The following is a 26478-nucleotide window of genomic DNA, read 5'->3' on the forward strand; positions in this document are numbered from 1 at the left end:
ATTCAGTAGCAGACATTTTGATTTTTGACCAAAAAATAACATGACATGCCAATTAGAGATTTATTGGGGTTTTTCATTCCTGCATGACTTTAAAAAATGAGTTGAATGACATATTGGATACAAATATATTATATGTAATATTATAATTTATAAAATAAAATTATTATTTAAAAAATAATAATAATCAAAACCCCCACCCCGACCTACCCTTCCTCCCCCTCTCCCTCACTCCTCCTCCACCCCGTCGCCTGCCCCCCACAGAGGGGCAACAACCATCGCCTTGCGTCTGGGCGACGGCGTCGCCCAAATGTCGAGGACGACGGCGTCGCCCAAATGTCGAGGACGACGGGTGACGGGCGTCGCCGTTGCCCAGGGTTGGAGGAGGAGTGCAGTAGCACCCTCCCTCTCTCCCTGCTATTTTTTTTAATTTTTAATTAATTTAATTAAAAAATATTATATTAAAAATATTAATATAATTATATATTTACATATAAAATAATATTTTATTATCAATAAATACTTATATACTATTTTAAGATTTATAATTATATATATTAGATTAGAGAAAAGGGCAAAATTGTCAAAAAAAATACACTTTTCAGACCCATTATCTCAATCAAGGCACGTGTATGACAATTTCTACCTCAGAGGATTTTTTGAAATTTTTTCTATATCACAAGGGTGTAATTTATCGTAACCTCTGCTGTCCTCTCAAAATTTACATATACATTAGCTCCTGTTGGAGAAAACTACATGCACGACGCCATAACACAGAGGGAGAAGAAAGAAAAATATAAAACAGATATACAACATTGTAAGAACCCGTTCAGTTTAACCTGGTCTAAAGGAAGGCATCATAACAACGTGTTCTACGGTTAAGCAGCTACTTTTGCATCTACTGATTACATATCTAATCTACAGTATAACAAGAAAACAAAGAAAAAATGTGTTCTATCTTTCACGACTTTGTTCACCTCCATTAAATGAAGTTTGTCGAGTTAACTCATAGCCCACATCCGGAGGTCTCTCATCATCACAGTTTGCAACTTTTGCTTTCGAGCAGAGGAAAAAGAAGGAAGAAGTGTATATAAATATGTGCCACAAGCTGCACAGAATTTTGCACCGAACATGGAAAGTTAGAGCGAAAATTATGCACGCACTCTTAAGGTTTGCGCATAATACAAAAAGAAAACCCTTAAATTTTTTTAACCTTAAGCCATGGTAGTATAAAGAGAGAGGGCGATTTCAAGTTATTCTCATACCTGTGCCAAATCCAGTAGGTTTCAGTGCTCTCCAATGCCCAGCTTATTGCGGCCATTGCCAATGTAATGAGCCCTGCTGGAAGAAATCCCCAGTGGAAGCGTTTTATTGTCGTCTTGATTATATTGCGGATCCATCCTTTTAGACTTTCCCAGCTGAATTCATCACAGGTAAAGTATGTTACTGACAAAAACAGAAAACATCATGAATGGACTCAGCTATTGCTTATTCTTTCTCTATTCTTGCTTTTCAGATTCAAATGTGGCCCAGAATCCTGAACTAGGAACATCAAGGATTAAAAAGCTTAAATTTGATTTCATGATTGTATAATGTACTAACCATAACTCTGTAAGCACCGAATTACTGATCTCTGACGACTAGGGAAGTTTTACCTACCGGTTAAGAAGATTCAGGTGAAGCTCTCTTGAAAAGGAAAACGACCGAGCATGGGAAAAGAACTCTAGAAGCCACCCGACAAGAAGACCCAGAGCTCCTAGGCCCATGACAAAAGCAATGTTTCTGGCCCTGCAAAGACCGGTTACAGTTAACTCCCACTTTATCAGAAATACAAGCCAATGGCTGTCATGATTCAGTACCTGGTGGGATCATTTTCAGCCATGATGGCTGTTAGGATTGCAACAATTGTGTGGATTGTCCTCTTTGAAGCTTCACTAACAGAGGATAAATACACAAAAGTACTGACCACAGCCATGAAAGAAAGCCAGAAGTCCAAGAACTGAGAGCATAAAAATCATGAAGTAGCAATAGATAAGTAAAACCTAAGCAAACTGCCAACTAATCAAAATAGGGATAACTACAGACACCTCTTCAAGTTTGTGTTTATTGCCAAAAAAACCCTCAATATTTTTAAAATTAGACAGCGGCATCCTCCAGGAATATTGCATATTGTTGCCCTTGGCTACACAGTCTTCAAGGAGGAATTTTTCAAAATTGTGGGATTTCTCTATAAGATGCCTAAACCACAGAGTCTTAAGTGTGATCATTCCATAAAACGGTTACCTGTAAGACATGAAATGTCATGATACACCAGGTGCCCACGTCACATGCATGATACAGCGCACTTGCGGTGCCACTAGACATAAAGAGAACCCATTCCGCAAATGCCTAGAGAAGAACTCAATTTAACTATGAACATAAAGCCAAATACTCTTGGATAAAGGACGGAGAAATTCATAATTAGAAGTCAAGGCATTATCGCTTCATGTTAATTGATGTTCATAAATTAATACCTTATTGCGGAGGGACCAAAAGGCCGGGAGGACAGCTGCCGCATTTGATGCTATGAGGAAAATCGATTGCTGAACGTGCCCTACATGAGTTTTCAGCACTTCCATTTAAAAAATCATTATATAGTAAGATATTACCTTGCAATGCTAGAATTCAAAGAAATCAAATAGAGAACAGTAAACCAATATATGCAGAGAGAAAAAGACAAAAATCACTGTTTAATCCCTCATGAAGATCCTACCTTCCTTTTGTAGTTTTGTTACACAAGCATGCAACTCTACATTACTTATTCAAAAAAATAACTCTATATTACATGACACTGGTTGATTTTTTGCCGATTAAGAACTTGGAAACAGAACTATAAATAAAAATAAAATGAAATGAAATAAAAAACATCATCACCTAACACCACCATGCATATAAGTAAAAGCAGGAGTCATACTGTACAGAAATTGCAAGTTAATTAGTAGAAGAATACTAATTTACCATGAGGTGACACAAGTTCGACACTGCAGTCAATGCCTCCATGGTCCCGATCACAAGCACAGTAACTGATGGCAAGATACAAAGAGGAGCAAGTGAGAGTTACGAGCTTGTTGACCTACTCTTAAATCGCTTATTAAATTTACAGCAGGGTTATGCAAACCTGTATAATGTGAGCCCACTAGTATCTAAAACTGATTGGCATGTTCCATGGGAAGAGCATTTTTGTGGACACCTCTCTAGCGATATGGACATGACAGTTTGACTAGTTGAATGAGCACCATTAAGTTTTCTCAAGCCAAAGCTCCAAAGTCCTCCTTTAGCGTATAACATATAAAAACTAACTGCCTTCTCACTTGAATCATATAGCTTGAAAAACATGGAGCCACTGCTGCTATTTGTGCTGCTTGCATAGAAGTAATCCCAAGTGCTAAGAGAAGGTAATCCTCCATTTCTTGCATAGATTTCATAGTTTATCTTCACACTAGAAGTGAGACGGATGTGAATATTTCCTCCAGTAGCACCAGATGGAATGTCCAGGAGGAAAAATGTCCAAGCATCATCACTACTTTCTCGACTCGAAAAATTACTTAGAAGGGGTTCCAGAGGAAAATCATCTGAAGCTAATGACACCTTTTCAGTTATTGGTATGTAGTTAGATTCAAAGGGGTGAGACGGGCTTTTCCTAAGAACTGTCTGCAGACAACCATTAGCAGCTAGTCAAAGAGAACTCCCCCCAAAAGTTTCTCAATCAATTACAGAGATAACAAGAGAGAAGATAATCTCAGCTCAATAGTTTCACATTTACATGCTCAGGGAGAAGTAGGTCAAAAAGTACAAAAAATGTATTCCCCTTTTCATATCGCTCATCCAGTATCAGAATAGTTATTCCCTTTTCATATCACTCAGACAGTATCAATTCAAGAATCAAAAGACATTAATTAGCATTTCCAGATTATAACATATTTATACATAAAGCTGACGGATTGGTTTGGCAGTCAAAAACTTCAGCCATGAACTTGGAGATCCCAAGATCAATTCTTTTTCCCAAAAGACTCCTTGTCCTTGAAGCCAACTCACAAGTTCAGAAGGGCTAGAAGTTTAAGGATATCTCAATCAGTCAGGTACAGATTATGTATCATTAGGGCAACCGTCTGTAAAGATCTGTAAGTTTATGATTTCAATTTTATCAATCATATAGGCGATGTATCCCATTTCAAACCACTAAATGGCTGAAGCTATCATAAAGAAGATTATATCGAACAGGAGAAAATTGATTAAATTCTACCTGAAGCATGTATCGTTCCATTGTGCAGTTTAACCCAGCCTTGTCAAAAGGACACTGAAAAACTTGCCATTCCAACAAATAGCACACTTTTGAGCTATTGCTTTGGACTTCTTCACTTTTATTCAAGATATCAATTGGTCGAATGGTAATAAACCAACGACCAGCTTTTGGAAACTTTATGACCAAAGGGGCTTTACTTAGGTCACCAGAAAAATCATAAGTTTTATCCAGCGGCATCGAATCATGTCTAGCATAACACATCAGACCATGGCTTCCGGTGATGTTTGAAGGTTGTGTCTGATTGAATGTTATATTTGCCGCTGCAATAAATAGCACTTCCGTAATCCCTATCACATCTACTGAGTAGAGTTTTGGTCCGTCATCTTCATGACAAACTATTCCATTGACATTTCTGCATGCAATAACATTTTTTTCCATTCTTCTGGACCATTCATTATCCATACCAGCTCCAGTTAAATTATTGTTGGCATTGCATGAAAGCATATTAACTGTTTGGTTGCAGAATGTGCCCAACATCAACGAGGTCACACATCCTTCCACACTAACATTGCCGCTAAAGGAGTATGCAGAGCCTCGATTAATCTGTAGTTGAAAATGAATAACACAAGCTTAGTAAGAATTACTGATGCCCAATTTCATGGCATCTTGAATTTGTAAAATATGTACTTAAAGACAATCAACTCTGTTTAGTTATAATTTTGAAAGAGTATCCATGACCAAATAATACCTATTAATATATAATATTGGTGGGAATCAGCGCTAGAGACTGACCATTTTAGACCGCGTCCGCATAGGTCCAATGCCATTAAATAGCCCGAAGTACCATGTACCTGGAGAAATCTGTACAGGAAATTAGTCCATGTTGTGAAATTTTTCTGGTGGCTTAACTCATTTCTTTACTAGCCAAAGTTCCATCGGAGTACTAACCTGCTCATGTGTCAATCTCAGCCATATATTCTTCTGCATGGGGTAGCACTTCTCAACATTTTGAAGACTTTGTGGCCCAAAAAAAGAAGCATTCGATATGTAATCTTTCACTGCAATAATAAAACTTTCTTGAGTTACAGTCAAATTCATAGTTAGAAGGATAACATATCTTTTAAGGGAAGACAAAAACTAGTATTCACGACAATCCTTTATCTGAAGTAATATGCTAATACTGAATTTTTGGCCTTCATTAAATTTTTACCTAGACCCGCTAGAGAAGGGTCATAAACATCAGGCAGAGGAAGGCTCCCTTCTCGTAAACAAATCATTGGCAGAGAACTTGCTGAAGCATTATTTACTTTATTGAGATCCTGTAAACAATATTTTCTGAGAACTTAAACAGATGGTTTGAGAAATCCGAAAAAATAAACACAAACCCAGCATAAACACTTTAACATTCTCTTTGTGATAGATTCAGCCAGGAACCAAAGAACTATTAGGGAAACAGAAATCTAGAACAACAAAACAGAAACTTACGATGTCAACATCTGACTCCAAAGCTAAAGACATTGAAGAGAACCATGGTGGCAAATCAACTGCAATGAGGCAGAGATGACAACAGGGGATCATCAAATAACTACCAATTTTAGCAATTGATATTAAAAGCAGTACAGGCTTCTTAGGCTAGAGTCTTATTTCTTTACATAAATCTCCATTACAATCACAATCCTTAAACCACCAAAAAGTTAGAAGAGCAAAAAGGGAAGGCAACCAAACTGAATCCTGAAAGATTAAGAATTCTATTAAATGAACTTTTCTAACTAAGATACTGCCAAGAACAACTAAAATAAGGAATGGTAACCGGTAACCCGAAGGCAAGAACTCTAATGCTCAGAAACACAGAAAAAAGAACAACAATAATCACAAAATAAATACACAAGACCAAGAACTTAGTCTGAATCAAACAAGTTATACAAGAAGATTAAAAGAGAAAAACCCAAATTTTAACACAACCCTCCAAGCCTTACATCTCATAATGCCCAAAAACAACAAACCACAACAAGATAACCATATTAAATCAACAAAAGACCAGTTCTCAACCACCCAGCCGTCAAAAGAACAGATTCATACAAGCAAAGCAAAAAAGATTAGAACTTTGAATCATTTAAAATTTCCTATCTTATAGAGAATAAATTCATCAATTGATACAACTTACCTCTAATGTAACGCCATTCATATGGCTTGAGATAGGTTCTTGAATACGCGAAGCTGGAAATAGTGTAAGTGTTGAACGCTTGTTCTTGTGAATCACATACACACACATGTACCAAAAAGATGAGACACAAACTAAGATAAGATCGACCCAGAATCCAAATATTTCCCATCTTTTTGTTCTTTGCTTCTTTTCTCATCCTATACAATCAAGATTCATGGAGGGTACAATTCTTGATGAAGCAAAAGTAGAAGAATGTCCGGGAAATTCACAAACGTGGTTTCGTCTATGTTTGCAACTGACTAGACTGCGCAGTTTGTCGGTGTGAACAACTAATGCTGTCTGCATCTGGTGATGAATGTTTTTATCTACAGAATTCGACTCATTAAACTGTATAATTGTCGATTTTTGTGCATCATTTCTGGATTTGCGGGTTGACTTGTGGCGTCTCTACTTCAACAACCCCGGCAGGAGTCAGGAGGCGTGGATGACACGCTCTTCTCAGTCCTTGTGAGCTGTGACTCTTGATAGATTTATTCGGATTTTTCACATTTTATTTTGATCATATACTCTCTTTTTTTGTTTTCTATTCTTACAAATTTTAATAATATACTTCATTTCTAAACATTTTTATTTTTTATGACAATACAGAAAAACGACTCACATAAATTACAAACAATGAATTTAAATGACTTGTGAACCTTAAGACCTATTTTTCCTATACATCTTTCAAGAGACATCAAAGAAATAATTAATTTATTCATATCATGATTAAATGTATTTTTATTTATTTACCAACACTTATACTCAGTTTTTAATTATTTTGAGAAAAAAAAAAGTCATTAATTTTATATTAAAATACAATGTTAGCAACGAATAAATAAAATAATTTTTTTAATATAAAAATAAATACATGATAAGAACAGCAAACCCTGCACTATTACATGACCCGTCGAGAACGAACTCATCACATCCATCAAAAATGTGGGGTGCACATTTCAAAACCCTCGACAATTCTGCTTTGCAATTGCCATCTTTTTTTTTGTATCTTTACTTCCAACTGCTCCTAAATCGTACAAATATATATAGTATGATTCCGTCGCCTCTTGCTTTGATTTCTATCTTCATTCCCCCACACCAATACGCAAAATTTTGTTTACGCGAAGAAAAAGACTTCATTTTTAAGTATTCGCGTAGATAGAATTTGACATATTGAGATATATATATAGATCAAGCGGAGCATTCTCAAAATGGTGGGTATGGCTCAGGAGAATCTGGAGAAAATGGAGGCTCGCCGGAGCTACCGAAACCTCTGGCACACATCTCTCATGAGGACTCCCATAGACGAGCCTACCTGTATGTGCGGTTCCTTTTTCATTATTTGCACGCACGTTTTCATATTACATATACTGATGCCGCATTTTGTTCTTGGCAGACTGCTGCTTTGCACTTTGGTGGTCAGTATTTTATGTTTTGATCGAATTTTGTATTTATTTGCAACAAAACATACCCTATTGATGTCTTCATTATTACAGTGGCCCATGTGCCTCATATTTGCTGCGAAAACGTGCTCTTCGGGATGACATGTCCAGGTAAGTGAATGTTTAGTTTTCCCACCTCGTTCATCCTATTTACCTTGAATGTTTTTTCTTGTGTAGATATCAATGTTGTGGAGGGTACATGCCCTGTAGTGGTAGATGTGGAGAAAGTAAATGCCCTGAATTGTGTCTTTGCAGTGAGGTTAATTTTGATTGCTCCTCTCTTTTGACAGATTGATAAACAGAGTGACGATTTTCACTTATCAGTGTTTCTTGATTATAGGTTTTCTTCTGCTTTAACAATTCAGTGGCTTCCACCCGATTTATGCTGCAAGATGAGTTCAACATACAGACCACAAAATGCGACAATTGCATCATTGTAATCTCACTCTATGTTTATAAATCTTTTTTCTTACTAGTGTGTGTTGTGTGTGTGAGTTTGTACGCCCAAAACGATCGAGTATTGATCCGATACACATCAAAACAATATTGATTGGTGAGGGTTGAACAAAAAATAAAAGACAAACCAACACGGGACAAAAATTGACTTTGTAGCAACGGGCATCGAATTTTACAAGTAGTAGTATTTGCATACTCATTACTCAGAGTTTTAATTAATTGTCTTCTTTCCAACAGGGAACGATGGTGTTTTTTCAATCACTAGCGTGCATATTTTCAATACTAGCCATGATCTCTGGAATTGATGAGGTTCAAGAGTTGGCTCGTGCTTTGGATTGTATTGCGGATATGGTTGCTTGCGTGTAAGAAATTGGTTATTATTTTGATTTTCAAGTCTTTGAAAATGAGAATATATAGACTCAATACAAACTAATTTCAATTTTTTTTGTCTTTTGTGTTTGACAGGGTCTGTCCTTGTATGCAGGTAAGTGGGATGCCTTAAATGCATTGAATATATCGAGTAATTTAGATTACTGCTATATACCAACTTTTTAAAAATAAAGAGTATGTGACAATTATTCATTTACCCAATATACAAATTATCAGGTATAATACAAAATTTAACTATACATAGTATATCACCCTAATATTATACCTAAATAAATATATATATATGCTCTAAGTTAGGATTTTATTTTTATTTTGTATTTAGATGGTATTTAGACGGTAGAGCTTACAAGATGTTAGTGGCAATATATTGTAATTTATATGATTAAAATTTTAAAAAATTAAAAAATAAAGTAGAAACTATTTGTTTTTTGGATTTTATATGATTAGTTTTTTTTTTAAATAATTAAAAGCATTCAAACATCATATAATTTTTTCTTAAAAATTTATAAACTCATTCAAACTGCATCTTAGTAGTAGTAATAGCTATTAATTATCTTATAACGTATATTTTTTCAGGCACAACATAAACTTGAAATGGATAAAAGGGACGGCAAGCTTGGAGATCAACCGGTGATGTTTGCACCGCCTATTCAAGAAATGTCCCGCACAGATCAATGCATCCCTCCGGTAATCGGATATCCACCTCCTAGTGTTTACCCACCTCCCGGTGTTTGCCCACCACCCGGTGTTTACCCACCTCCAGGTGTTTACCCACCATCAGATCTAAAAGCTAATGCTTTTCCTCCGACAATCTATCCCATGCAACCACAACCAGATCAGGGTCTCCCACCGCCGCTCTACCCTCCATATCCAAAAGACCAAAATGATCCATCGGCAACCTATCCTCCGCAACCGCATAACCAACAATTGGCGATGTATCCTCCACAGAATCAACAAGTTTATCCTCCACAATCACAGAATCAACAATTAGCAGTCTATCCTCCACAACCACAGAATGAACAACTCGCGGTCTATCCTCCACAACCGCAGAAGGAGCAACCAGTGACCTATCCTCCACAATCTCAAAACCAGCATCTAGCAACCTATCCTCCACAACAACAAAACCAACAACCGGTAGCTGATCCTCCACATCCACAAACCCAGGATGGTCATACATTGGCTCCATCGAATCCTCCACAAAATAGCAGTTATACTCCTGCACATCACCCACCCACTAACTAATGTCATCCATCCCCCTCGGAAGTTAACTCAGTGAGGGCGGTATTGAAGTTCTTGTGCTATGTTCAGTATTTTTACAACTATTTTTTAGAGATAGAAGAAAGACATGTACAATTAAAAATATCTGGAGATGCATTTGATTGTGGTGGTATAATTGGTTATTCCTTATTTTTTGAGAGATAGAGATATACGAGTAAAGAAAAAGAAGGATAATTTGATTTTGTTTTTCGAAAAAACAAAAACAAAATGTTATTTTAGATAACATGTATATAATTATATTTAGTTAGATGGAGTTTTCATATACTTTTCTTGAGTTATACATTGATTCAACTCAAATAAAATGAAACAACACACATTCACAAAAAGCGAGCAAATATCTACATATTCGATGGGGCTCAAGCCCATAACCTTAAACTTGTTCATAAAAACTCAGCCTTAACCTTAACTACTAAGCTAAAACATTATCAGTAGAATTTTCATGTTCAAATGCTATAATATATTTGAATAACCATACAATATATATGCAGCGGGATGGGACCTAGAATCATGCATACCCAGACCCTTTGCCATGTCTACCTATAAATGGCCCCAAATTGATACATACACTCATTTTACATAATTAATTAACTACGTACATATTGTCAAATAATTGACTTTTAAACAATATTGAACTTGACTATTGAAGTATCTTTGTTGGGGGCGAGTCCAATACATCTGACATTTGTTGTGGATTTCATGATTATTTCCTTCAACATGAGGGTCGCAATATGTGACCTCAACACTATCACATATTACGATAGTTTTCTAAAACTATCACACTTTCAATATAATCTAAATAGATATTAAGAAAAGAAAAATATTTGAATCTTGATTTACATTCATATAAGGAATTGAATTATGTAAGATATCTGCGCAATAGATAGTAATCTATGAAATAAGTTAGACACAAATCTGAATATATACTGAATATTTTGCTATACCCCACAGTCATTGCATTCGCAACATAAATTTTAGGTTTAAAAATATGATTTACAATATTGGATAGTTGTAAAATATATAATTTATAAGCCAACAAAATTAAATATTTTTCTGAAATTTCATTTATAGCTAGAGATAAATGAATATAAATAAATGAAGACAATACAATTATTATTAATTGATCATATTTTATGTAATAACTTTTGTTTTGCTTCCTAGTTGGCATAATTACTTTTTTCGTCTTATAATGACAGGACTTTGCACATTTAATCTTATCTAATAATTAGAAATGCCACGTTTAAAAAATTAGAGGATTAAATGTGTACATAACTAACTGTAGGGCTGAATTTGTTCACTGGGTAATTATGGGACGAAATATATTAAAATTATTAAATTTATCAGATTACATATGGCTTTTTTTTTTTTTTTTTCAGAACTAGCCGTTATGATATGCATTTTTTACGTGCATATAATAAATAATTATTTATACTTTAAAATATATTATAAATAAAAATAAAATAAATAAACCAACATATTATATTTTTATAAATAAATTAATTTAGTGATATTATCGACCCAGAAAAAATTGGTATCACTGTTTTATTAACTGATATTTGTGAGTGAAATTTTTATATTAGCATACGTATATAAATTAAAAAAAGAATTTGAGTAGGGATGGTTGAAATAAAGACATTTTTGATAATTTTAAAAAAATAATATCACAATATAAATAACTGCTATTTGTGAGTAAAAATAAATTATTCTTTTTTTATATAGTATAGATAAAAAAGGACTTAAAGTGCAATACTGCTATAATTACAGGACTAGAAATGAAACTTGGTCCTTTCTAGTTTAATTGTTTGAACATATATTGGGCCAAGGCCCACCATTTAGAAATGCTATATATAGGTTGGGGCTTAACGGGTCATTTTGTTCCAAAGTGGTCCAGTACAGGCACGGATAGTGCTATCGGTCCACTAATCCAAAGAAAATTGAGGGGCTAAATATCGGATATATGATAATTCAAGAGGCACAAGTGTAAATAAAGATTATTCCGAGACTTGAGCGTTTGGTTCTTTGAAAATCTCAGATCTTCTCTCTTTCTTCCTGAAAATTGGTTGCATCTTACGCTCCTCTACAAAAATCTCCGATCCGATTCCAGTTTACGAACCCTAGTTTTCTTTCACTACTATTCAGTCTACACTCAAATGGATCTCTCATTCTAAAGATATTCTCTCTATACATACACGAAGACTCGAAGATGTATATGGCATATGGATGGCCGCAGGTCATCCCCCTAGAAGCACCCAACTGCGTCTCGACACAGCAGATCGTATATCTCAAAGTCGTCAATCGGTTGCTCCTCGTGGTCTCCCCCACTAACGTAGAGCTTTGGTCTTCTTCTCAGGTGTGTCTGCGTATCATCATTCATATTCGTTCGTTGAATCCTGGAATTTACTGTTTTCTATGTGGAATATGGTGGAATTGAGTGTGGGTTTTGTGTTAAATAATTTGCAGCATAGGGTGAGATTGGGGAAGTACAAGAGAGACGTGGATTCTATTCGGAAAGAGGGGGAGAATTTGCGGGCGGTTTGGAGTCCCGACACGAAGCTCATTGCCGTTCTTGTAAGTATCGAGTTACTGGATAAAATGGAAGGTTCTTCTTAATACTTTATTCAACCATTTGCTGTTGTCCTTAGGCAGCCGTACTGAAAATGAGGTGGCGCCAAATTTTTGTATTCGATACTCATAGAGGAAGATATATGTCACATGTGCCTCTGTTTTTCTTCTAATCACTTGTATATGTTGGATAAATGCCATTGAATTGATGATTATATCTTGTTTGCTGGCTTTTGGTAATTTACAGTTGCTCCCTTTTTGCAGACCTCGGCCTGTTATCTTCACATTTTTAAGGTGCAAATCACAGAAAGGAAAATACATATTGGTGGGAAGCAACCGACTGGTTTATTTCTCGCAAACATATCTTTACTTCTCAGTGAGCAAGTCCCGTTTGCAAATCATAATTTGACAGTGTAAGCATCTGTGCCATTTAAATTTATGTCTGCCGTCCAACAAAAAACTTTCTTTCTCATCTAAATAGCATCCTTCAGATAGTGATGGACTGGTTGACATGTTCAAATATCCATGGCTGCAGTGACAATATGTTAGGAGCTGCTTTATATTCTCATTTATCTTGCAATTATTTAGTGGAGTGCTAGTATACAGGTGCACGTCCCTTACCTGCGGATAAAATGGGCCAGCAAAATAACTAGATAAAAATGAGATTTTGCTTCAATCTTTGCTTGTGGAAGGCTGTTGCTTACTTTAAAGTCATTTCTTCTTTCCCTGGGTTTTGGGGTGGGGGTGGGAGTGGGAGTGGGATGGGATTGTTTACATAGATTGATTCCAAATGACCTTCCCTTTTCCTGTGTAAATGTGGCAATGCAAGGCTCGATAAACATTTTCTGTTATTTTATATATGACAAGGAAAAGGAAGAAGAATATGAAAACAGTTTATATGGTTTATTGTTAGTTCATGTATGTTTGTGGACGTCAGTACTCAGTAGAGTTTTTTTCGCTGATTACAACTTTTGTTTAGTAAAGCTAATCTGCTTCATCAGAAGGTTATTGGAGATGTCTTGGAATTTCTCCCTGTTTGGTAATTAATTACTTTCCGTGTGGTACAGAAGGAAAAGCATAGTAAGTGCAGGATTTTAAACCTTGTTAGTGGATACATTTTGATTTTTTCTATTACATCGCATCTATAAGCATATACCTAAGTCAGATTCTGCAAATTATTGAAGTATGAACATAAAGTTGTCTTCTACTTTCAAAGGCATTCTCTTATCTGATTGCTTTTCTCAGACCAATGGTTAAGAGAAAACTAGTTCAACTTCCTTAAGCTTCTTTTTTATTAAGTTATAAAGTTACTTCTTTTCCTGCAAAACATCTTGATTCTTGACATTCATAACCCCTGGTCCCCTTTTTTCTGTTTGTCATCTGATCTGAGACTCTGAGTTTGATAGACTTTGAGATGGAGAGAACAATGTTGTGTTGATTAGGTTGATCATCTTTTGAAACATTGATTTTTCACTGTTCAACTTACCCCCTTTTTTTCTCTTTCCTGAATTTGATTTTCTATTTCCCCATGTGTGGAGAAGACAACCACCCAGCCGTGGTAGTTCTCTTGATTTTGGGTCTTGTATAATATTGGGTTTTCATGTCTTGGTGACAGGAGCAATTTTATTTGTGATAACAAACACTTTCTGATTGGACTGTCTGATGGATCACTTTACAACATATCGTGGAAGGGTGAGGTATGCACTCTTGGCATAAGTAGGTCTTTTAGGATATGTTAACTAACTTCTCTAGGTATTTTATGTTACGTTAGAATGTTTGAAGTATAATGTTTAAAACATTCTTGTTTGTCCCTAATTGAAGAAAGTTTCACTATTTATTCTTACCTTTAATTGAGCCATTGGAGAAGTAAATGATTTTGTTTATCGTTATACAGTTTTCCGGTGCGTTTTTCCTTGATGTGTGGCCAAATGATAAAATTGGTGCAAATAAATTGTCCCCCCACTTGGGCAATGGTCTGACTTTTAGCGGAACTCAAGGTGTTGATCGGACCAACCATGTGAACCATGTTGCATCTCGGAGTTCTGGGGTTGTCCATCTTGAGTTTTCCATTATGTTGCGGTTACTATTTGTGCTGTTTTCTGATGGGGAACTCATTCAATGTTCTGTCAGCAAGAAAGGTCTAAGGCATGCCGATTCTATTACAGTTGAAAGGAGGGTGGCTTCTGGGGATGTCGTTTGTGCTTCGGTTGCTTCAGAGCAGCAGATTCTTGCTGTTGGAACCAGAAAAGGAACTGTTGAGTTATATGACCTTGCAGATTCTGCATCACTTATTAGATCTGTTGCTTTGCATGATTGGGGGTAAGTGTTTCCAACTGAGAGAAGCTGGTGAAGTGGAAATGCTTAACCATTACACTTCTTTCTGGGTTTGTAGGGACATGTAATGCACGGACATCTGAAAAAATCATCCCATGCAGTGTCCAAAGCGGGTTGGACACGGCATTTGCATGTCAGCAAATATATAATAAAAAAGGATAAAGGGACACAGTATCCGACACGCCAACAACATGCCCAGCATGTTTTAGGACATGTTTAGTTTTCTTTTTTTTTTTGTTTTAAAATTCAAAAAGTTGTGGTTAGGATAGAACACAAAAAAGAAAACTTCACTTCTCATATGAAATTGAAATATTTTCTTTCTTCGTCTCATTTGTTTGTTCTTGAATCTCTCTTCCGCGTCTCTCTCTCTCTCGCCTTTTGTTCAATCTCTTCTCCATCAATTTAAATCTCTACCAAAATTGGAGTATGTTATATTTGTGGATGAAGTTACTCGAGAATCTCGAGATGGTCATGATGATTCAATTAATTTGGATGATTAGAAATTTTTCATTGTGTACTTTAATTGAAGACCGATAGTTATTTACTTTTTAAAATGAACTCATCATGTGTTTATTAAGCACTTGGATATAATACATGCTTATTTTATGTTTTATCTTAATGTTAAATTTTGGTGTTTCCTTAATGGTGTTATATATTTTGATATCTGTCATATTGCATATTTTAATTTTATGAGAATATATATAAAAATAAAATATATATTATATATAATCGTGTTGTATCCTAAATTTATGAAATTTTGCATGTATCGTGACTGTGTTGGCGTGTCAGTGTCCATGGCATCATAGGTAGGGACTAAATTCTTAACCTTCTCCATGTCTTAAGTTGGTTGTTGCTCCTTTATGTTGTGTAAGCAATTCAATGGCTGTAGGGCCTCTTTCTTTTGTGCCTATGACATTGTGCATTTTTGCTTTCTTTTTGAAAGGATAATTATGTGCCCCTTCTAATTGGTTCAATGTAGAATCTCGGGTGGAAAAAACTGAATGATCCAAGGACAGAATGACTTGACAGTGAGTTAAAAGACACAGACCAATATGGTAAATAATAGATAGATGATCAAATTGGGATCTGCTCAATCTGGAAGACTTTATTGTGTCCGAAGTAATGATTCACATACGAGATTGTCCAACAAGATGAACATTGGGAAAAATTATATAAACATGGGCGGATTTGTTGTGGAACTAACTGTGAGCCATTAATTGTATAAGCGACTCTCAGTAACATTTGAAGTTTGTTGGAAACATTCTGATTGATTTCTTTTATTTCAAGATCTTAAAGAGGCAAATATACAAGTAGTATGAAAATTTGGGATATGTACTGGCTACCTTTTCTGATTAACTGCTAGGAGATAATATGATGCAGGCATATTTAGCTACAAATCTTCAACATTCTTTTTCAATATTTCTGGTGTATTCTGTGATTGCTTTAGATCTTTGACCCTTTTTATATACATCCTGAAGTTAATGCCTTCTGTATGGACTTATTGCAGATATTCTGTGGAAGATACTGGTCCTGTTAATTGTATTGCTTGGACACCTGATGACTCTGCTTTTGCAGTTGGATGGAAGTTAAGAGGGCTTACAGTTTGGTCTGTCTCTGGCTGTCGCTTGATGTCTACGATACGCCAGATAGGTCTGGGTTCTGTTTCTTCTCCTGTGGTTAAGTCAAACCAGGATTTCAAGTATGAGCCCATGATGGGTGGCACCTCAATGATGCACTGGGATGAACATGGATATAGGCTTTATGCTATTGAAGAAGGATCTTCGGACAGAATTGTTGCCTTCTCTTTTGGCAAATGCTGCCTCAATAGGGGTGTTTCTGGTACAACCTATGTCCGCCAAGTTATCTATGGTGAAGATCGCTTGCTTATTGTACAGTCAGAAGATACTGATGAACTCAAGATCTTGCACCTCAATCTTCCAGTTATGTATCAAACACACTTGGCTGCCCTTTTTTTGGTCTCCCCTTTTCTTTAAGATGTTGCTTCTGATAGCCTCTGGAATGTACCAGGTATCTTATATTCTGCAAAACTGGCCTGTTCTACATGTTGCTGCTAGTAGGGACGGAATGTATTTGGCAGTTGCAGGGGTTAATGGTTTAATCTTGTATGACATACGGCTAAAGCGCTGGAGAGTTTTTGGAGATGTTAGTCAGGAACAACAAATTCAATGCAGGGGATTGTTATGGCTGGGGAAAATTGTCGTGGTCTGCAACTATGTGGACTCTTCCGACACGTAAGTTCACTCATAGAATAAACACAGCTTTGACAGACAGTTAAAATTTTATTACCTGTGGAGGACCATTGCTTTTTCTACCAAGTGTTACACTGGGATTTAGAAATGGAATTAAACCTGTTTCTTGGCCACTGGCATAGTTCTCTTGTTCGTTAGTTTGAGTATGCGCCCTCATGGAATTAACCTGGTTCTTGGGTCCCGGCGTAATTCTTCTGTTCGTTAGTTTCCATGTGTACCTATTTTGTGATGCATACCAAAACACTAATTTATGCCTCGAAGCTTCATAATGTTGCAATTCTATCGCATACTCCTGCTGGCCTAGAAATCCATATTTGATATCAGATTTGTAATTGGAGAAGTTGCAGGCCTTACTTCATTTAGGTTGCCCATGACATTAACCCTGTATTCTAAGGAGGCACCGAAGAAAAAGTGAGTTCTTCACTAACGTAATGAAAATTGTTCCAAAGGTCCAAATTGGAAGTTGTATAGAACTTCTTAGTGTAGTAATTACTTGCACATTTTTGTTTGGTTATTTGTCCATATCACAAATCTATTAGTAGTTAAATAAGTTGCTGCATTAGATCAGCTTGGTTGGCCCCTCATAATTACAAGTATGTCAGGACCGGCAGATGAGAAAGTGAGTTCAGTTCAAGAACAAGAAAAAACATCCGTAAGTTCAAATGGAAATCGTAGTGTTTAAATGATATCTTCAGATCATAACAAAGATACTAGCTGGGACTAATTGGAAATAAAAGCTGATGTGTAGAAAACCATACTAAAATAGTTTTGTCTAGATTGCTTCTGACCTTTTTGACAGGTTCTGACGGTTATGGTGGCGTATTAGTGATCTAGTATATATTTCCATAGAAAGAAGCTGCTCATTTGTTTATGCTGAACTTCGGAAACCCTTGTGAATGATTTGCCCAAGTAACCTTTGAAGTTTACACATAACAAACCTATTCATTTACCGCGACTAGTTTCCATAAATAAGATAGAGGGATAATTACACCGACCTCCCATGAGGTTTGGCGTACTTGCAGGTACTCCCGCTTTGATTTGGAAAATTTCATTTAGTATCCCTGAAGTTTTGCTTAAATAGGTCCCTCTGTTAGCCAAAATTGACTGTATTTGATATTAACAAAAAGAATTGAATGAAAATTCATTTTTGCACCACTGACTTAGTGCTGACAATCTAATCTTGTGACCAAACTACCATTATATGGATTTTGACTAATAGAAACACCTATTTGATAGATAGAAGCAAACCTCAGGGTAGTAATATAATTTTCCACACAACAGGGGTCTATGTGTAATTGCACCAAACCTTAGGGGAGGGCTTTGTAATTATCCCCAACATAAATGTTCAACTGCACTTACTTTTCACAAGGAAGGTTTCTGTCAAATAAGATGAATCTATTATAGTTTTAATCCTATGTTTGATCGATATGATGATTGATGAATGTTGCAAACAGACCAAAATGAACAGAGATGTTTCTCTTTCAAATTTAGCTAGATGTCAATGTTTTTCTGAAACAGCTATACTTTGAGTATGTACATTTCACAACTTCTATAGGCTACTGCTGTATCTACTTTTCACTACACATATTTACTATTCTGGTACCTGCTTCTTTTTCACGATGACTGGTGATTGCAGATATGAGTTGCTTTTCTACCCGAGATATCACCTTGATCAAAGTTCGCTATTATGTCGGAAGCCATTGCTCTCAAAGCCAGTGGTCATGGATGTTTATCAGGACTATTTACTTGTCACATATCACCCGTTTGATGTTCACATATACCACGTGAAATTAACTGGTGAACTGTCACCTTCTAGTACTCCAGCTTTACAGGTAATGAAATGCTTAAAGGAATTTGCTTGAATAGTTGCTAAAATAATGTTTTTATAGTTCTATCAGTCTGAAATAAATTAGAATTTGTTTCAAAATGAGACTATGGTAATGCATTATATTCTTCATGCATTTTTAAGTGATAAAATGACAAACAGCTTTCTACAGTACGAGAGCTTTCAATTATGACTGCAAAGAGCCATCCAGCTGCAATGCGGTTTATCCCTGATCAGCTTCCACGGGATTATACGTTAAAAAGTGATATCTCATCCTCTTCTGATTTATTAGCCCGAGAACCATCCAGGTATGTGCTTATGTTTCCAGTTTGTTAGCTGGTACAGTTAAAGTCTATGGGTTTGGTTGGTAATTAGCTGCATGGTTCTTTAGATGTTTAATGCTGCGGATGAATGGGGACCTTTCACTGCTTGATTTGGATGATGGAAGAGAAAGAGAGCTCACTGACTCTGTAGAGTTATTCTGGGTTACTTGTGGTCAATCAGAGGAGAAAAATAACTTAATTGAGGAAGTTTCCTGGTTAGACTATGGCCACCGAGGGATGCAGGTAATCGCTTCCATAGCCATTATCTCGCTTAAAGTATTTTCCATTCTTCTTGACATGCCTGATATTAATGCTGGTTGAAGCTTATGTACAGGTTTGGTATCCATCTCCAGGTGCTGATCCTTTTAAGCAGGAAGACTTCTTGCAGGTACTTTTATCTAATTTATGGCTCATGTCTTTTATTTCCAGCAAATAGGTTTTGTATGTATCTCGGTTTTCTATGTTTGACCGTATAGTGAACCATTCATGTTCAAGTACCAAGGTGGTAGTTCAGTCATATAGTCCGGAACAGAACATGTGAAGTTGAAACTGTTCTCAGAGGTTCTATGTTAAAGGTGTTAAGAATCTATTAACGGTCCAAACCACTTACTCATGCATGATCTTGTCTGTTGTAAGCATTCATTTATCTTGAATTGCATTTTTGTATGTTGTCAAAGACCTGAACTTATACATGTTTATGCTGTTATAAGATGCTAACATTTTTTCATCTGATTTATGTGGTTTGACGTGATACTTAGTTGGATCCAGAGCTGGAATTTGATCGTGAGGTATACCCCCTTGGTCTACTTCCGAATGCTGGTGTAGTAGTTGGTGTTTCGCAGAGAATGTCATTTTCAGCATCTACGGAGTTCCCATGTTTTGAGCCATCTCCTCAAGCACAAACCATATTACATTGTCTACTTCGGCATCTTCTTCAGGTGCATAACTACACGAATTTTTGCTGTCAATAAGTTGGACTTCTTATTCTCCGAGATAGCACTTCCTGTGTAACTGAAAATTGGAGACACTTCCTCCATATCACATTTCTCCAATTTCGCACTTTACCCTCTCCAAATGACATCACTGATGATGATGTCAAATCAAATGGATATTTTGCTATACTCGTTTAGTTAACACTGTCTTAGCATGAGACAATATAACACTAGCATGCAGCAACTATATTGTGTTAAAATATGTTGATTGAAGGACAGGCCATTCCCTTAAATCTCCCAACAGGCATAAATGGTTTTAAATGAGAAGTTCTTACATTGATGTCCCTCATCTGGATGCTGAATGATTTTTGTCTTTCACAAGTTAGGACACTGCTCTCTTGTGTTTCTTGTTGGATAGAGCCAATACTCTTGGCTCTTAACTGACTGGCTCTAGATCAACAAGAGACCAAACGTGCAATGAGGAGTTTGACTTGGTTATTATCACATGGCTGAATTCTGGCAAGTGAGAATCCCTCATCCATATAGTCATTTATTGATGACCATTGCCTTTTGTGGAGCCAAAGAATCACAAGAAAAATTGGAATATGAACTTTGAATCAAGGAAAGGAATTAAATGACAAACACCAGAAAAGAACTCTCAGCAATCTCTAGCTGCACAAATTTGCAAAGATTTTTGTTCATACAGAAGTAGGGGTGGAAGATCTCTCTTTATTTGATGATTGTGTAATTCCTATTGGTTTTTTGCCCCTTTTCTTTTTTAATAAATAACTTGGGCTGTGGGCCTGTTTGGATGAATGAAAGTTTACTAAGCATTTGTACGAGGGTATATGGTGGAGGGGCGATGAGGGGGATTTATATAGAAACTGGAACTCTATTGCTCATGACTGTTCGACTTGGGTTTTCTGCTGTTGGTTAAATAATCATTCGCCTTCTAAACTAGGCGACTCCTTTTTACATGAAAAAAGCAAAAGTGGATCCTTCTTTTCGTGTACTCGACATCCTAAAGTTCTAACTATGAGTTATGCAGAGGGACAAGAGGGAAGAAGCTCTACGCCTAGCACAATTATCGGCAGAGAAGCCACATTTTTCTCATTGTCTGGAGTGGCTTCTTTTTACAGTTTTTGATGCTGAAATTTCCAGGTACATCTATTTAGGAATATTTTGTTCATTCATCTAGTTTGTTGCACTCCATTCTGAACCCAGTTTAGTTCCTTTTGCCACAGCTGATTGGCAAAACTGATTTGACACTGGGTTGAACTATTTCTTGGAGATAACATTTATTTCTATCCTTTGGTCTTGTAGTACCTATTTGATATTCTTATGTAGCTTGAACTCAAGTCTCGGGATAAACAGATCCATTAATGTAGCGAGAATCTGCATGTTGTGCGCCATATACTAATCATTTGATTGTCTTGGGACCTTGGGTCAACGGACCTCCTAATGATCATATGTATGTATGAATTTTATTTGCATTTGACTTCTTAGCATTTTCTGAAGGACCAATATGTCACACACTACTTATGCACTATCAGCTGTCCTTTCAACCACTGAAGTTGAACAAAGTCATTACTTATCGATGGAGGTTCTGATTGATTTGAATAATAACCTTTTGGGTATTGGGAGCCAAGACAGTTGGTCTTTACTTATCTTTTTGTTGCAGTTATGCAGTTTGACTGTTGAACTATGAATGTGAAATGAGTTAATCAAGATATGCTAGAAATATAGGTTCTTATGGATGTCTTACTATCAACCTGCTGGTAAATTGCTTTTGTTGCTTAACAAAATAAAATAATGTTCTTAAGCTGAATTTGATCTAATAGCTTTTCTGTAGGACTGAATTCTGCAATTCCTATAAAATGCTATTAGTATTTTATCATTATGCTGAACATAAGCACTTATTTTCTACAGACAAAATTCAAGCAAAATCCAGGCAGGCGTAGCCAATCATGCTCCCTCTCTTTTGGAGAAGACATGTGATCTGATCAGAAACTTTCCTGAATATTACGATGTTGTTGTTAGTGTAGCACGGAAAACTGACGGTCGACATTGGGCAGATTTATTTTCTGCTGCTGGAAGATCAACCGAGTATGAGACTTGATTTTCTTACTTTTTCTGTACAAATAGGGAATTTTAATTGTATCATCCTTTATTTAAAATAACTATAAACTTCAATTGACATGTTTACCAGAGAAAGTGAGTGGGTGTAGTTCTAAGGTGAGTAGTTGTTAGGTTCTTCCTTGATCACCATTTATAGTTCTCCTTTATTTTGTCATCAATGTAACTTCAAAATGAATTTTGTCTTCCAGAAAGGTTTTGAAGTCATTACTTGTCATTTAGAAACCAATCTTTTACTTATAGGTTGTTTGAAGAATGCTTTCAGCGAAGATGGTACCGCACTGCAGCCTGCTATATACTTGTAAGTGCTATTTTCACTCTTTTGGGCAGATTTTATGTATATTAGTTTGTTTCATTCTAAATTTCTGATTACCTTGGTCGTATTTTTATTTTTTCTTGTTGGCTTTAAAAAGAGAAGTTCCGATATTTCTTACTACCATCAGTAAAGTACATCGGGCTCTCCTAAGATTTGCCATAATTACAAATACCTCCTCATTGTTTGAAGAACTACAAATACCCCCTAAAACTTACAAATACCCTTACAAATATCCCCTTGTGACAGCATTGTAGAGGGGTATTTGTAATTTTTCAAACAACGAGGGATATTTGTAATTTTCCAAACAACGAGAGGTATTTGTAATTAAGGCAAACCTTAAGGGAGCCCCTTGTAATTTACCCTGCAGAGGTATTTGTAATTAAGGCAAACCTTAAGGGAGCTCCTTGTAATTTACCCTGCTGATAGTTAATTAAGTTGACCTGTAACCTCAAATATAATTAGAAATACAACCATCCTACCTGCTTACCATTCATACATGATGGTTAGCTGTCATCAGTCATCCAAAAAATGTTGTATGTTTTGCAGAACGAATTACTTTCTTCTTAGCATACAACAGCCTTGATGTAGCATGTTTTTTGTTCATTGTTATTCAACCATCCTTGTGTGGTGATATATCTATATTTTTTCAGTTGCAGATATTTGTTGGTCAATGTTTACATGCTTTTTTATTTAGCACAGAGTTTGACTGTTGATTTTCTGTTATGAGATTGTGTCAGAACTATTGTTGATCATATTGTGTGTTCGTATTATGAGTCAATGGGGAAATATCTAGACAACTTGTGTTGTATGCAAATGATCCTTTTGTGCTGATTGCTAGTGTGGTTGATATTGTTGTGAACAGGTCATTGCGAAGCTTGAAGGTCCTGCTGTGAGTCAATATTGTGCTTTGCGTTTACTGCAGGTGACTATGTCCAACTTTTCCTTCCCAAATAAAGAAATTCAGATTCATATTTGTATTTGTTAAATCTTGGCAGAATGGAAGGGTAACTCTTTTTTCCCATTATTGGTATCCCCTTCAAAATTGCATTAGTGTGCTGGTGCTGTATATTGGCGGTTTAATAAAGATTTCTAGGAAAATAGATGGCCCTAAGATTTTTGAAGGAACTTTAGTCTTACTGTAGAAACCCGAAGTAAACATTTACATAATCCATTTGTTGTGTTTGCTTGTGCTGCCTATAATGTTTGGTTGACATGGCTGAATCTTGATATCATTCCTTATGATGCAATTATGGGTTCTCTTATTTTCTCTAGCACCTTTTCAATCAATGCTATACATTCTGACAAGGATTTGCAATTATTTAGGCTACGCTTGATGAGTCTCTATACGAACTGGCTGGAGAGCTGGTATGAGTCCCATCTTATCTTATGTCTTCTTGAAGATGGCTGTTCTTCTTAGTTCCTTGCAATTTAACAATTTTATGTTGAATTCTTGTGTTTACTAGGTGAGGTTTCTGCTAAGATCGGGCAGAGAATATGAACCCACAAATGCTGATTCCGACAGAGATTCTCCAAGATTCTTGGGATATTTTCTTTTCCCTTCCAGTTTTAGAAAGCAACCACAGGATGCAAAAAGGTAAACCTAGACTTATATATATGCATGTATTTGGATAAATAATCTAAACTTTAATTGAGTGCTTTCAAAATTAATCCACTTCTCTGTCCTTATCAGCTCCATTGACGCTTGTAGACATTTTCCTTTTCTGTGAATTTAAAGCAGCTCCTCATTCAAAGAACAGAGTCCACATGTTTCTTCTGTTAAAAATATTTTAGAAAGCCATGCCAGCTATTTGATGTCTGGAAAAGAGCTTTCAAAGCTTGTTGCGTTTGTCAAAGGCACACAATTTGATCTAGTGGTATAATTCGCTTCTTTTTAGTTATTCAGATGCATGCTTTCTTATCCATCTTCTGAGATTAGAAGCATAATCAAATTGACTGCAGGAGTATCTCCAACGGGAAAGATATGGAAGTGCTCGCTTGGAGAATTTTGCTTCAGGGCTTGAACTCATTGGGCAAAAGGTAATCTGGATGTAGTTTCACTTCTTGATTCAGATTTTCAAATGCTTTGTTACTGTTGGACTTTTAAGGTCTTTCGTGGGCCGAAGTACCTGGCATTATCCAGCTATCTGCAAAATGTTCCCATCATTCTTTTTAGTCTAGTGGATGAAAATGAATCTATATTTGCATGTTGCCTCAATTCTCTAAAAATTTGAAATGTGATATTTTCTCTCATTGTTCTTCTGGATGTTTTCAATTTATTTGCTGCCTAGATTGATTCATCATGATGCAGTTGAACTGAACTGAAGTCGATTTAGCCAGCAGCTTCATATAGATTGGAATATTGTGGATGTCAAAGTGTAGAAACATGTTCACATCAGGACAAATAACTACAATTCAAGAGATAGAGTTTGAGATTTTGCATTATGTAAAGTAGTTTGGAATTATTCACCAACAGTGTTGCTTTTTATATGTAGCTCCATATGGGAACATTGCAAAGTCGGCTGGATGCAGAATTTCTCTTGGCCCACATGTGCTCGGTCAAGTTTAAAGAGTGGATAGTGGTCTTGGCCACATTATTGAGGCGTTCTGAGGTATAGTGGCATTTTTGGTAAATGTAGTCAAGGATTGTTCTTACTTGGAGATTTCTCCCTCATTAAGATGATTTTTGTTGCTTTTATCTTGAGTGTCTGACTTCGATGTATGCAGTAATGACTTTATGTACTTGATAGCATAAATGAGAATACCAATAAATGTAACTTATACATCTTGCAAATCATGCAGATATCATACAATGCATCATATAAAATTAGCTCCTGGTGTTCCCTCTGTCATCTGGATGCTTTCTTGACATAATTGTGTGATTATTCTTTAATAGCACCTTCATCCTTTCGCATACATTTTGTAGAAAACTTGGTCTTGATTACAATCTTTAGACTTTACCTGCTGGTTGATCAATTATGTAGTTCACTTACTGTGTGTCTCTTCAGGTCCTTTTTGATTTGTTTAGACATGACTTGCGATTGTGGAAAGCATACAGCATAACCATACAGGTACAGGTTTGGTCAAATTATATTTGCTGGAGCGCCTATTTTTCTGCTCATCTGATTGTGCTGTTGCTGTGTACACATTGTTAAGGCACATGCGCCATTTGCTGAATACCATGATTTGCTTGAGGAGTTGGAGGATAAGCTTTCATCGAGTGCCAATGCTGGAGGAACATGAGCTAACTGGTTCTCTTAAGCCTATGGTGGATTGTTTCAATTGAGAATGTGTAAACGAGGCTTCTGAGTTGTCTCCATTTTATCTTGGCCAAGTTGAAAACCTTTAGCCAAGAGATGTACATTCATTGTTCCGTGCAGGGAGAGTAGCTATGTTCTAGAGTTGGGGAAAGAGTCTTCATGAAGTCAGCTGTTACCACCTTAGATTATATTGCCTTGCGGAAAGTAATAGCAAACGTTGTATGTCCATAAAATAAAGATTCTCACTGTTAGTTTTTGTCTCATTTCTTTTTCCTTCGGAGCATGTATTATCTTTTTTTTCCCCCTTTCATTTTCACAGAGAAGTTGCTGGCAATGGATAGGATGTATACCATATTTGTACGAATGGTCTATATTTGAGCGTTGCTCATTCAGAGATTGTGCACAAAGCTCTGTAAGCCAATTTTGGTCCATCTGATTCTGAGCAGAAATTTTGCTTTAGTTGAAGTGCACATAATTTGAA

The 26478-nt window shown here is 36.2% G+C and overlaps 3 protein-coding genes across 5 annotated transcripts; 2 read left to right on the forward strand and 1 right to left on the reverse strand.

Annotated features, from left to right (window-relative positions):
* Positions 1-779: 779 nt before the first annotated feature.
* LOC105172842 (transmembrane protein-like protein) lies at positions 780-6966 on the reverse strand. The gene is made up of 14 exons (XM_011094421.3): positions 6444-6966; positions 5765-5823; positions 5490-5598; positions 5228-5337; positions 5072-5140; positions 4280-4882; positions 3155-3687; positions 2995-3059; positions 2511-2590; positions 2281-2385; positions 1857-1996; positions 1657-1785; positions 1263-1415; positions 780-1105 (listed from the first exon to the last, which is right to left on the reverse strand). The coding sequence occupies exons 1-14, from the start codon at positions 6637-6639 to the stop codon at positions 952-954; spliced, it is 2505 nt and encodes an 834-aa protein (XP_011092723.1). The 5' UTR covers positions 6640-6966; the 3' UTR covers positions 780-951.
* Positions 6967-7383: 417 nt separating this feature from the next.
* Positions 7384-10268, forward strand: LOC105172847 (uncharacterized). Its single transcript, XM_011094433.3, has 8 exons — positions 7384-7796; positions 7876-7897; positions 7976-8032; positions 8099-8180; positions 8262-8357; positions 8615-8739; positions 8843-8861; positions 9344-10268. Exons 1-8 carry the CDS (start codon positions 7691-7693, stop codon positions 10007-10009), a joined length of 1173 nt encoding a protein of 390 aa, XP_011092735.1. The 5' UTR covers positions 7384-7690; the 3' UTR covers positions 10010-10268.
* A 1763-nt stretch (positions 10269-12031) lies between these two features.
* On the forward strand, positions 12032-26428 carry LOC105172867 (RIC1-like guanyl-nucleotide exchange factor). 3 transcript variants are annotated; one of them, XM_088878692.1, is made up of 23 exons: positions 12033-12392; positions 12503-12610; positions 12869-13017; positions 14220-14301; positions 14499-14923; positions 16446-16878; positions 16967-17190; positions 18845-19040; positions 19196-19341; positions 19425-19599; positions 19691-19744; positions 20115-20294; positions 21337-21449; positions 22218-22394; positions 22668-22725; positions 23603-23662; positions 24064-24105; positions 24204-24334; positions 24476-24614; positions 24700-24777; positions 25233-25349; positions 25746-25808; positions 25894-26428. In XM_088878692.1, the coding sequence occupies exons 1-23, from the start codon at positions 12246-12248 to the stop codon at positions 25978-25980; spliced, it is 3384 nt and encodes a 1127-aa protein (XP_088734818.1). In that variant the 5' UTR covers positions 12033-12245; the 3' UTR covers positions 25981-26428. The 3 variants fall into 3 exon arrangements, with proteins under 3 accessions (XP_088734825.1, XP_088734818.1, XP_011092768.1); XM_011094466.3 differs by having other exon boundaries at positions 12034-12392; positions 24479-24614; XM_088878699.1 differs by lacking the exons at positions 24700-24777; positions 25233-25349; positions 25746-25808; positions 25894-26428 and having other exon boundaries at positions 12032-12392; positions 24431-24554.
* Positions 26429-26478: the final 50 nt, after the last annotated feature.

Source organism: Sesamum indicum, linkage group LG1, assembly GCF_026168435.1.
Source record: "Sesamum indicum cultivar Baizhima isolate 11 linkage group LG1, ASM2616843v1, whole genome shotgun sequence".
NCBI classification, from domain to species: Eukaryota; Viridiplantae; Streptophyta; class Magnoliopsida; order Lamiales; family Pedaliaceae; genus Sesamum; species Sesamum indicum.